This window comes from Cricetulus griseus, chromosome 2 (assembly GCF_003668045.3).
Source record: "Cricetulus griseus strain 17A/GY chromosome 2, alternate assembly CriGri-PICRH-1.0, whole genome shotgun sequence".
NCBI classification, from domain to species: domain Eukaryota; kingdom Metazoa; phylum Chordata; class Mammalia; order Rodentia; family Cricetidae; genus Cricetulus; species Cricetulus griseus.
This window is the reverse complement of record NC_048595.1, coordinates 445,285,439-445,298,501: the sequence shown is the minus strand read 5'-3', so window position 1 is coordinate 445,298,501 and position 13,063 is coordinate 445,285,439. Positions and strand designations below refer to the sequence as shown.

General features: G+C 51.4%; 1 protein-coding gene across 1 annotated transcript in view; it reads right to left on the bottom strand.

The window, feature by feature from the left end:
• Positions 1-9,117, bottom strand: part of Gal3st2 (galactose-3-O-sulfotransferase 2) — a 9,559-nt gene extending 442 nt beyond the window's left edge. The window contains exons 1-4 of the mRNA XM_027397697.2: positions 9,089-9,117; positions 2,515-2,601; positions 1,065-1,323; positions 1-619 (exon numbers count right to left, since the gene is read on the bottom strand). The exon at positions 1-619 is cut by the window's left edge and continues 442 nt beyond it. Coding sequence (XP_027253498.1) covers positions 1-619; positions 1,065-1,323; positions 2,515-2,601; positions 9,089-9,117 — 994 coding nt within the window. The remainder of the gene's footprint in view (positions 620-1,064; positions 1,324-2,514; positions 2,602-9,088) is intronic.
• Positions 9,118-13,063: the final 3,946 nt, after the last annotated feature.

Here is a 13,063-nt window from a genome sequence, read left to right as displayed (position 1 = left end):
GCGTGTTGTTCTTGTGCTCGGGGTCCTGAAGACACAGGGCGGTGAGCTCGCGACGCCTCGCCCGCAGCTGCTCCAGCTCTTTCCTGAGCTGCCGCGGGCTTACCTCCGCGTGCAGCTGGGCCCAAAACGTGCGGTTGAAGTGCTGGTAGAGCTGCCAGTCCAGCTCACACCAGCGCTTGGCTCGCTCCTGGCTCTCCTCCGTCAAGCGTGAGACGGTACGAGGGCTGCGCGCATTCACCTTGAAGGATACCACGTCATCGAGCTGCCAGCGCAGCCGTCTGCGCAGCAGCACCATGGACTCATCGAAGTGGTCTGCAATCAGCACCAGATGGAACTGGCGCTCCACCTCCGAGAGGCACGTGCGAACGTAGTCCACGTCAGCCCGCGCGTTGTTGTCGAAGCCAAAGTCAAACCACATGTTGTTTTTTGCGAAGACATTTTTCAGGCCCACACTGGCATTGTAGTACTTCCACGGATCTGCCAGGAACTGGTCCAGGCTCTTGACTCCCTGGAAGGCAGGCGCATAGTCCTTGAAGTAGATGAAGGAAGATTCCAGCTGGAAAACCGGGTTCCGTAGGATGGACAGGTAGAAAGTGTCATTGGGCATGACTTTCTGCACCTATTTGGCGAAGAAGATGGGACACTGAGATTCCTGTGTTAGATGGACTATACAGCTGCCCCCAAAGCCCCCAACTCCCACCTGTCCCTGCTCCAGGGAACAGAGCGGGGCCTCTTCCGTACACCACAGGAGCAATGCAAAGGTTCAGGGCAACAAAAGCCCAGCATGTTCTTCCAGAACCAGAAATTGAGGGATGTGAGAGAGGGTTGGGATTCCCCCAAGAGCTGGGGCTACACATCTCCTGCCAAGAGCCACTGGCGGCTTGAAGACAGGGTGGATCTACGGGCAGGCCCTCCAAACCGTCCACCTTCAAACTCCTCCACCGAATGACTCGGCACCCGCCCCTATCTCCACCCCTGTAAGCACCATAGTTGCACACACCCATGGCCCCGAGCAAGGCAAACTCCAGCCAGCCCTCCCGTTTCCCCACCTCCACCTTTCACACCTCAGGGAAATTGAAACGCAGGTGGTTACACATGAGGTTGAAGTGATGATTCTGGCTGCCATCCTGCTTCATGCCCTCCACATACCGGGTCACAAAAAGCCAGGGGTAACCCAGATGCAAGCTGGAGCCCCTGGGCAGCGCTACGGACAGGTTGTGAGATTCGGAAAAGCGGTAGAGGATATTGAGCATGGTACTGCTGGCTGTCTTATGCGTCTTCAGGAACATGAGGTTGGTGACTGGCGGCTCCTGGGCCTTGTCCCTGGACAGACAAGAGAGACCGTGCAGCCACCATCAATAAAGGGGCTGCAGACCCCCAACAACATCCAAGCAGCACCCGTCAACATGGGGTCCCTATACTATCTCTTCTCACTGTGTCCCAGTGTTGTGTCCCCATCTCAGCTCTACACTTCAGGGGAATTGCCTGTGACAGATATGATCTTCACCTTGCAAGTCAGCCTCATCAGCTGTGCCTTTTTCCACTTTCTGTTCTCATGAAAGCCATAAACTCATACCTCAGACCCCCAAGCATTCCCCAGGACCCCAAACCTGCTGTCTGTCTCCCAGGGCACCCTGTGTGTCAGTGACCCTGTGACCTCAGCCAGCCTAACAAATGTTGGGATGTACCCAGGTGGCCTGGGTCACCAGGCACCATCAGTATTTTGGCCTACATGTATGTCTGTGTGAAGGAGTCAGATCCACTGAAACTTGAGTTACAGGCAGTTGTGAGCTGCCGTCTGGGTGCTGGGAATTGAACCCTGGTCCTCTGGAAGAGCAGCCAATGCTCTTTGAGCCATTTCTCCAGACCACACCTTCTTGTGTTAACGGAGGCCAATAAGATTAACAAGAGTGGTGAGGGGCAGGATCTAGTGACCCTTGGGACAGTGTGTTTTTTTCAGAGGACAATTTACCCCTCCCTTTCATACAAATCCAACCAGAGGCTGCATGAAGGACATGAAAGGAAGACCATCCCAGCCAGAATCCTGAGGAGATTCCTGTTGGTTGTGCAAGTGGGCATAGATGGCCGCTCTCTGGATGATGTAGACCTGGCAGGCAGGGGAGAAAGTGTTCTGGGGCCTGGTGACAAAGGAGTACATTTGTGACCTCACCACCCAGAAGCCATGCTAGAAGCCAGGCCATTTCTGTAGGCCAGGAGGTAGCCTTCTCAAGGTTCCTACTGTAGACCCAGCTCTGCTCAGTCCCTTTCCCCAGCCAGGCTGGCCAGGCCAAGCCTGCCTCCCAGAGCCTCCTCAGAAGCCTTCCCAGTGGGCTTGTCATTACCGGAGACAGGCCCAGAAGAAGCCTAGCTCACCACTTTCTCTCAGAGAGGACACTGAGCCTCAGTGGGGAAGTGAGTGCTGGTGCTCTTAAAGAAAGCAGGGTGGGTCTTGTCACTGCTCTTGGGGTCGCAGGGGAAGAGCCTCCCAAAGCATGAGGCCTGCACAGGACTTACGGTGTAAGCAGTTGGAAGTCCACATGCAGGAAGCCAACCATCAGGAACACAACCAGCACCAGGAAGAAGAGTACCACCTGGAAGGACCTGTGGGCAGTACCAGCTCAGTGCCGCTTGGATACACAGCCCCACCCACTGCTCAACTAGGAGTCCTGTGACAACCTGCAAGCCAGAAGGGTACCCAGGCCTGCTCATCTCAGACCTGGAGCACCTAGGGCTGGGAGCTTAAGGGCCCTCCCCAGCCCCTGAACTGCAAAGGGCATATTGCAGATTAGATGCAAGGACTGAGCCCCATGCTAAGGCCCCAGACCCCAATAGGAAAGCAGTTTGAGATGGACATTGGAAAACGATAGCGTCCTATTAAGAACAGTAATGGGGACATCGGGACTAATGTCCTGATGAGAAGACAGCCACAGAGCTTGCTTCCTCTATCCACCCAGCCTATCCTGTAAAGACAAAGAGAGGTGATGTTTTCAAGCCCAAGAGAGCTCCCTCCCCAGGAAAACACACACACCACACACACAACATACACACATACCACAATTCCTTCTCACAGTCTCTAGCTTCCAAATCAACAAAAGGACTGTTCCTGCTTAAGCCTCCCTGTGTGGGGAGGGGCTACATCAGGCAGCCGGCTGGCTAGCACGTGGACATCTTGGAATGGAGAGGGCGTGTGCTGGCATTCTTCCTGCTGAAGCATTTCAGAGGATTTGTTGCTGCTCTGCCTCTGCCTCAAGCCACAGTGAAATGTATACTGGGGTTCCAGAGCTGCCTGGAGGGCAGGCCTCTGCTGGGTCCTGATTCATAGGCTCTGTCAACCCAGGACACCCCTGGACATGCAGTAGAGTGTTAGAAAACCATCTCTTCCTGGACTCAGAGATCTTGGTTTGAGGTTGTTTTCCTGCCCCTTTAGCAATTCCCACCTATGCACCCGAGGTGTGTCCACTTCTCAGTGTCTGGGTCTGGTTTTCCAGTGATCAGACTCGCTGTTTGCTCTGTGAGAAGGCACCTGCTTCCCAGGCTCCCAAGCATCCCACTGGCCCCTCTCTTTCCTAGAAACAGGATCTTGATGGGATTTTTGTACTCTCTGATAAACTCTGGGAGGACACTGGGATAGATACCGGGAGGTTCTGGAACTCTCCTGTGCCCCACACACCACATGGCATAAAACAGATGGTGCCCACAGTTTAAGTGGGCAGCAGAATTGGTAAGTTAGGATTCCAGGTCTCTGAGAGCTGTCTCCAGCACCTGCCTGGGCCTGGGCATCCTCTCTTAGCTTTGCTGATGGCTGCACGAGTTTCGGATGCTCACCCTGAGAGGCTACAGGATGGTCACAATTTCTATGTGCAGAGCAAGCAAGTGTCCTCACCTGTCCCAAGGCAGCTGTCCTTCCCAGGTGGATGCTGCCTGACCACCTCTCCACCGTGTACCCTTTGAGAGAAGACTCATAGTGGCAGGCAGGGAGGGACCTGTAACATACCCACCTCTCTCCCATATGTGAAAACCCACTAATACCCTGTGGCTGGAGGCTCAGCTATGGATCCATAGTGCTGTGTATTTCAAGAGTCAGTCCGTTGTCTAAAACCAGAACATACTTGGCAAGACCAGTAAAGACCTGAGGCCAGGACCTTGAAGGAGCTATGGTTTCAGATCCTGGGAACTCTGTTTTTCCCCTCCTTGAAGGGCTGTGGTTCTCAGCCTCAGTGCCACAGAGTGCTGCTCTGTGGCATTGGGAGCGCTTGAGATAGCCAATGTTCCCTTTGCGCAACATTGCCGAGACCTCCTTGCTCACTTTGTCCCGTTGTATGATAGCCTTCTGCTGACTCTGTGCAACGTCCCCCTACAAACAATAAATAAGATGCTGTACTTCTTTACAAACTTGCTTGTCACGATCCATCAGTTTATGCAAGATCTCCTGCTTCCAACTTTCCTGCCTTCTTCATTTTCTCATCCCCAAGCATTCCCCTCAGGGACCAGTCCCTGAAGAATGACCTGCTGGTCTAGGTCAGAAGAGAAGGAGAGCGGGAACAGGGCCAAACCTTCCAGGCCGAGCTTGCATACAAGGCAAGACCTAGCAAGGACTAACTCACTGAGTTAGAGGGCATAAGTCTTCCCAAGACCAAAGTAGGCCACCTCAAGTCAATAGTTTCTTGTGTCATCATGGTTAGCACTCCCTGGGGAGGTGGCTGTACGAGGCCAGACAGTCCACAGCCTCATATAGTTAGTTAGAATACAACCCCCACCTGATAAGGACAGTGAAGAACACAGCCAGATGACAGCTCACCTTCTGCTCTTCCCTGGCTATCAGTTCTTCCACAGAAAACTTCTTCCTTAAACTTGCTGCCTTTTACGGGCCTCCTCTCAGACTCATAAAATTCCAGCACCCACTAACCATCTGTCATATGGTTTATCAGGAATGAGCCTTTACAAAGACAGCCTAAGGTGCAGGGCTCCCAAATCACAAACTAAAGAGGGTACCAAGCCCACCACCTGCTTGTGCGTCAACACAGCCCACAACCCTCCACAAACCTTCTCTGCCTGAGCTGGGGCCAGGGCAGCCATAGTCCAAGATCCAGAACCCAGCCCAGTCCTCTGCATGAGGACGAACAGGAACTTAATTTTTTTTAAAAAAATAAATCTTGATTCTCATGTGCAGAAAGCAAAAGGAACTCTTTCCTTCTTTCTCAGAGCATTGACCTAAACTTTCCACTGTGAGCAAAACGGTGTCCATCCACATTTTTTAATCCCAGCACCCAAGAGGCAGGTGAATCTCTGAGTTCAAGACCAGCCTGGTCTACAGAGTGAGTTCCAGGACAGCCAGAGCTACACAGAGAAACCCTGTCTCAAAAAACAAACAAACAAACAAACAAACAAACAACTAAATCTTTCCACTGTGAGTCCTTCTGCCACCCCCTCAAGATGGTTGTGTTTCTAAAACCTTTGCAAGCTTCTGCCAGCTTCACAAACCCATCCCTGTTTTACCAGGACATCCATCTCCCTGAATATATGTCATGAGACCATCTAGCACCTGGCTCCAAGTCCCAAGCCAGCTTCCAGCTGCAATGATAGGAGACATTTATTTTTCCTTTAAAAATTTTACAACATTTATTATTTATTTATTTATCTATTTATTTATTGTCCATATGTATGCATGCATGAAGGTCGGGGCAGTCTGCAGGAGTCAGCTCTCTCCTTCCACCACATGGATCCTGGGAACTAAACTCAAGTTGTCAGGCTGGCTAGGAAGCACTTTCACCTCCTGAGTTATTTGGCTAGCCCTAACTTTTCTATAGGTGAAGCCAGTAAACTTGTACTAGTGGCTGCCTCAGTTTCCAGCTGGGTCTTGGACAAACTCAGAATGACATTGGTGCTGTTGGGTCTTCTAGTCTGAGGACCAAGGACTGTGCATGTCAAGAACATGGGTATGGCCCCTCATGGTAGCACACGCCTTTAATCCCAGAACCTGGGAGGCAGAGACAGGTGGATCTCTGTAGGTTCAAGGCAAGCCTGGTCTACAAAGTGAGCTCCAGGACAACCAGGGCTGTTACACAGAGAAACACTGTCTTGAAAATCCACACCCCCTCAAAAAAAGAATATGGACATGAGGGGCACATTTCCCATGATTCCCAAGCATGCCTATATGGACACCATTTGCCACTCCTAGACAGTCCCAAGCCTTTGTCTATTCTATCCTTAGATGGAGGCCATAACCTAAGGTCTTTGCCTAGAACCTGGTCCCCCAGGCGTCCTCTCAAGCCCTCCAAGTCCCCTTCCTCCACAGCTCAAGCGTCTCAATCAGCTCTTAGAATCAAGACCTTTCCACCAAGATAAGGACATGGCATTGGGGACCATGAAACCCCTCCCTCCTCTGGCCTGCTTGGTATGGTGAACTTTGCGATCCAGTTGCTTCACCCACCAAAGCAGGGACAGAGACCATCTGAACATCAGCAATGTCACCTTACCTGCTACTAAGTCACCCATGTCAGGCTTGGGTGATTTTAATAAATAGGTTAGCTGGAATAGAGGAGGGAGGCGGGTGAGACAGTTGCTTCCTGGAGAAGAGAGTCCCCAGAATGTCCAGTTCACTTCTCCAGTGGAATGTTCTAGTTCCCTTTCCCAGTGTGGCTGTCAGGCTCTGGTAAGCTACCAGGACAAACAACACTTTACAGAGAATGACTCCAGACCAAACTGTCAAATCTTTTTACCCAAGCACCTGGTCCCGCCACCCCACCCCACCTAGCCTTCACTGGAGAATCTGTGAAAGACTGAGGCCCTAACTCTCATAGAGCCCAACATGATTTAGAGAGAAACAGTAGTCATGACATCTGCCTGTAGAGCCCAGAGAACAGGGGTGGGCTAGCTCCTGCTGGTGGCCAAGCACTGTGCAACAAGGATTGCTACCAGAAGCAGCAAATGGTTTGACGTCCTGGGAGTATTAGAAAACTCTGCACAGTTTTAATCTGGCCCCCCTAGACGCTCTGGTGTTAAACCCTGCCCAGTCTGAGATACCTAGGCAGAGAGCCAAGAAGCAAAGCTACTTGTAAGAATGTATTTGCCACACACCTTCCCAGTGCCTAGAGCTCTGCTCTTCCCAGCTCTGGCTCCTCCACCCCACCCTCAACCTATCTGGCACTGGCCTTGGAGACAAACTGTCAGCCCCGGGGGCTTCCTGCCATGCTAGTCAATGGGTAGGCTGCCTATACTCACCAGTATAGGAGGTGAGACCAATTTAGGACCACCTGGAGACCCAGAGCATGCATCCAGAAGGACCAAAGAGTTCCAAGTGCCACACATGAACACCTTCTAAAAGGTAGGCAGGTAGACCCATAGACAATAGTAACAGTCCTCTTCTTGTTAGTCTCTTGCAATGGGAGGGTGGTTCCACAATTGACATGGAAACTCCAAGGACTGTCATTCCTATCAGAATGGGTTCCTCTCCTCCATGTCTCCCCTCCACCCTGAGATCTGGCTGCAGGAGGGGTCATTTAGCTCTCAGCCAGTCAGGTCCCATGGACACGGGTCTACAATATGTCAGGTGACCTCCACAAGCAAAACGATTTGCCATCTACTTGGGAACTAGCCATTAGACTCCAGGGCCTGTTTGAATCACAAGCCAGGGTTTCCTGTGATTCCTGGAAAGGACACTCTCCAAACTGTTGAGCTGCCTGCAGCTGTGCTGCAGGCTCCAGGTTCCCAGCCTTGTGAGCTGTCACCCACGCTGGGGTGGACTTTGGTGATACAGCTGCCTTGGGTCATTTCTACTCCTGTAAATAACCCCTCACCTATAATAAATTCCTGTGACCCAGATAAAACTCATTGGTTTATCAAGTTGGACTTTGCCAGAATCCCTACTTTAGTCTGTCTTGGGCCCCCTGTCTGGGGTGAATTGACATGTTGTGTCTCCCAGAAAAAAACTGTCACACAAGAAGCATAGGCACACTCAGCCTCAGTTCTCATCCTACCCACATGCGGCCCCATGTAGCAAACTGTAGCCAGTCTCCCTGATTTTACCCACTCCTCTGCAAAGCCAGCCCCCAGACTGGAATTCAATAGCCTATTGTGAGTGACAGCTGTCCACAAGCACACAGGCTCCATGGCCTCTTCAACCCCATGTGGAGATACATACCATTCACAAGGTCACACAGGCCCCCATGAGCAGTTCTGTCCCTGAAGGAGACTTCCCCTGAAGGAGCACAGGTTTTCAGCAGGCCTTCCACCAAGAGGCAAGCTGGTGTGGTATACCCCAAGCTAAGGATTGCCCTGAAACTTACAGAGGGTTGTGCCCTTTACCCTCATGAACTAGGAAACCTCTGAACCTGTTGTTTGCAATATGCCAACAATGTCCATGGCTGTGACTGAGGGGAACTCTGTCAGGGGCTCACAGCCCAGACCTTCTTACAAAAAAAGCAGGGACCCAGCCATGGAGCAGGACAGAAGTCACTGGACCAAGCCAGTAAGTCCCTGACCCCAGTGCCCCCCACCCCCCACCCCCTGCCAATCTTCAGCCCAAATAATCAAGGCAACTCCAATATGTCTGTGCTTGGGGTGCAGTTTTCTCATGCACAGGCTTCCCAGATTACAAAATGCTCTCCTGCCGGGCGTTGGTAGCACACGCCTTTAATCCCAGCACTCGGGAGGCAGAGGCAGGAGGATCTTTGTGAGTTCAAGGCCAGCCTGGTCTCCAGAGCGAGTGCCAGGATAGGCTCCAAAGCTACACAGAGAAACCCTGTCTCGAAAAACAAAACAAACAAACAAAAAACAACAAACAAAAAACCAACATGCTCTCCTGTCTGAAGTGAAGCTAGACCTGGGACATAATTCTATGGTTGGGTGCTGGCTTCAACCACAAGTTGAGGGGGAAATCCCTGGGTTTAATCCTCAGTACCACAAAAATTAAAAGGCTAAAACAAAATCTAAAAAGACTGATTTCATGAAAGTATTGGCACTGATTTCCCCAAATTTAAGCCAACTTCCTTTCAAAAACAAAAACCCGTCAATTTCCAACTTCTTGAACTATTCTAGAAGGAAAGCAAGTGCCCACCTACACTGGCCACCCAGAGCCATACCACCTTACCTCTGTGTGCCTCCCAGGACAGACAGCATCCTGGCTGGCTCAGAGCCTCGAGCAGCAATGAGCAGGGAAGCCAGCGGTTGTCAAGATCTCCCACTGCCTTGAGTATGAGACAGCCTGCTCTCAGCATGCCAGGTAGGGTGTGGCTTCGGTGAAAACTGAACTTAAATCCCCAAGAAGCTCACCTACTGGCTCAGGTGTGGTGCCCTACGCCCCACCCCCTACCCCCACCCCCACCCCAGTCACCTGGCTTAGCTGCAGTACCCTAATGAGGAGCCAGACTTCCCTTAACCTCAGAAGGAAAAGCTGGCCCTTCACTAAGTCTCCTCCTCCTGTATCACTAGGTGGGGCCCTGGCAGCTGGGATGTCTGACCCAGGAGGATTTTCTTGTTCAGGTTTACATTTTCTCCGTCCTCCCCACCTTCCATGTTAGTATTCCCAGTGGTCTTGGAGGGAGCCGCCCCAGTGGTGAAGGACCTAAGAGGGTGTCTAGATATATGTTCCCTAATTTTTGTGGGTAATAGAGATTTTGGAATGGGCCAATAGTTCTGCAGATGTGTGATCAAACACCAGAAATATTTTCTTCTTCAAAGATCTCTTTATACTAAGAGGAAAAAATTACTTTTTATTGGGGGGGGGGGTTCAAGACAGAGTTTCTCTGTGGCTTTTGAGGCTGTCCTGGCACTAGCTCTTGTAGACCAGGCTGGTCTCGAACTCACAGAGATCCTCCTGCCTCTGGCTCCTGAGTGCTGGAATTAAAGGCATGTGCCACCACCACCTTGCCCGGAAAAAAAAAAAAAAAACTTAAAAAAAAAAAAACTTTAAAAAGGACCCTTTGAAAGAGAACAGTGATGTAGGAAATAAATACATTTTAATCCAAGCACTCAAGAGGCAGAGACAGCTCCTGCATGGTGGCCTTTAATTCCAGCACTGGGGAGACAGAGGTAAGCAGATCTCTGTGAGTTCAAGGCCAGCCTGGTCCTCATGTGAAATTTCAGATCAGCCAAGACTACATAGAAAACCAAAACAAAACAGGGTAGAGCACAGAGGCAGGCAGATCTCTGTCAGTTCCAGGTAAGACCATATCTCGGAATTAATTAGTTAATTAGTTAACTAATTAATTAAAATTTTGGAAATGCTTAACATATTTAACACTTAGGAGGTAAGTCCAAGCCAGGCAGTGGTGACACACACCTTCGATCCTAGCACTTGGGAGGCAGAGGCAGGTAGATCTCTGTGAGTTCAAGGCCAGCCTGGTCTACAGAGGGAGTTCCAGGCCAGGGCTGCACAGAGAAACCCTATCTGGGGTAAAAAGAGGTAAGTCTGTCTGGACAACATCCTATACAAACTGACAAGGTGATAACTGCTGTCCCACAGAGTCACAGCCATCCACGGCAGTGAGCCTGACCCCATCCTTGATGGACAGCTCTGGTTCTTGACCTATGAGAAAGCATTGAACACTGCCCTCCTCATGTGCCTTTAGACATTAGAACAATGGACACCTTGCCTCTTAGCTTTGGCCAGTGACATGCAGGGATGGCTGTATGCCAGGATGGGATGGATCCTCAAAGGACAGCATCTTGGGACCTCTCACCACCCAGAGGGCAAGGACATTCGTAGCTCCTGAGATGCTGTCTTAGTTACTGGTCCATTGCTATGAAGAGACACCATGATGAAGGCAACTTATAAAAGGAAGCATTTAACTGGGGGGGGGGCGGGGCTTGCTTATAGTTTCAGAGGGTCAGTCCATGATCAACATGGCGGGAGCATGGCTGCAGGCAGGTGGGCACTGTGCTGGAGCAGTAGCTGTGAGCTCACATCTGATCCACAGGATGGTGGCAGAGAGAGAGAAGGAAAGGAAGGGAAGGAAGGAGGGAGGGAGGGGAGGAGGGAGGGAGGGGAGGGGAGGGAGGGGAGGGAAGGGAGGGGAGGAGGGTGGGAGGGGAGGAGGGAGGGAGGGGAGGAGGAAAGGAGAGAGGGAGAGAGAGACTGGGCCTGGTATTGGCTTTTGAACCTCAGACACCCCAAGTGGCATACCTCTTCCAACAAGGCCACACCTCCTAATCCTTACCAAACAGTTCCACCATCTGAGAACCAAGCACTCAAATATATGAGCATGTGGGGGCCACTTTCATTCAAACCATCACATATGCTTGAGTAGATTCAGAGATATCAGAGGCTAAGTGAGGTGTCTGGCAGTAATACATTCTATAAAGAGGAATCCAACTTCCAAGGCCACTGCCCCAAGGAATACCTGTTTATAAACCTAGTGGATAAAGGGTCAATAGGGAAAGACTACTGCAGTCCTACAGATAAGAGCAGGCCTGGATCCAGGGAGATCAAGTGTGAGCTGGCCCATATGCACCAGGACATGAGGCCACCCAGCACAGGTTACATCCAAGCCTCACCCAAGCATTGGCCCAGTCTTGGAGTCCCTCCTTACCTACTACCCTGCCTGCCACGTGCTGTTCTAGAAACCTTACAGCTAGTCTTGTACTTGCTGGATAATAAACAGCCCCTGGTCATGAGGAATTGAGGCTTGTACTGGGCATAAAGGTGTGGCCACAGACTGACAAGTCCACTCCATCTACAGAAAGGATATGCTCAGTATCAAAAACAAACCACCCCATTCCCAGCGTGAGTGTGTGTGTGTGTGTGTGTGTGTGTGTGTGTGTGTGTGTGTGTGTTCAGTTCTACTCAACCTGCAGAAACAATATGCCCAGGTATTGAAAACAAACCACCCCCATTTCCAGCTTCTGTGTTTGTGTGTGTGTGTCTGTGTGTCTGTGTGTCTGTGCACGCACACATGTGTGCCTCCCACCCCCTCTACACGCAACCTTTATCCCGTGGAAATGTTGGCGCCCCTCGCTATTCCAATAAAGCAATCTCAGCCTGCTGAGATTGAGTCTGCCTGCTTCTCTGCCTCATTTTTCTCTGTGCTCTCCTCAGGGCACTGGACCTAGAGACGGGTTGGAAAGTGTCTGTGGTGTAAGGCCGTAGCCACCCCATGCTCTCTTCAGCTCTAGTCTTCACAGGACATGCCCCAGTCTGTCGAGGAGTGCTTCCCAGGGACAGACCCTGACCCTAACCAGATAACAGGCCCTGCTGAGCAAAAATAGTTACCTCGGGCTGCTTGTACAGTTTTAAGGAAAAAATGACAGCAGGCTCAGAACTGAGATACTCTAGCAGGAAGGGGTTCACAGGGCACAGGTTTGTGACTCCAGAGCGGTAGCACACTCCATCTATACTTGCTCTCTGCTCCCACTGAGCCTCTAGAGCAAGGGGGTCTCTTCTAATGCCTACGGGTCACCTACCCTACCAACCCAGGCTTTGGGATTCCAGATGGTCAGCAATGGGAGGCTGGAACCAAGATACCCAGAACAAGAGCAGAGGTCTTCTGCATCCCAGGTGTCCAGGGGCAGGGGCTGCTTCAGGGTGGCCACCACTGGATAGGTGTGCTGGATCCAGTGAGCACAACACCCACCAACAAGGTCTCCATGCCTCTAGCCATACAAGGCACTGGATCCTGACCTTCTTCATGTGGCTTCTGTCCTCCTACCTACTTCTGTGAGGCACACTGCTCTGGAAGACTACACAGCCCCTTGCAGCCCTGGGCAGAGCCAGCCCATGCCCCAGATCGCCAGGCCACGCTCTCTGAGCAGCTGTGGCTCTGGCTGGGCTCCTCCCACCGCCCTGCTTAGGTAACTAGGTCTCACATTCCAACAGTTTAGATGTTTGCAGGTGGAATCCTAAACTTCTAATCCAAACACAATAGCCCCTCCCAGTTTGCACACTGGAGACTTCCCGTCTGCAGTGGAATGGGAGTAGTCAGCTTTTGTGTCTTCTGCCCTTGCTTTTTAAGACAGCATCTTGCTGCAGAGCCTTAGCTGGCTTGGAACTCTCTAAATCAGAGATAGGCCTGCCTCTGCCTCCTGAATGCCAGATTACAAGCAAGCACCACCACACCCAGCTCTCTCC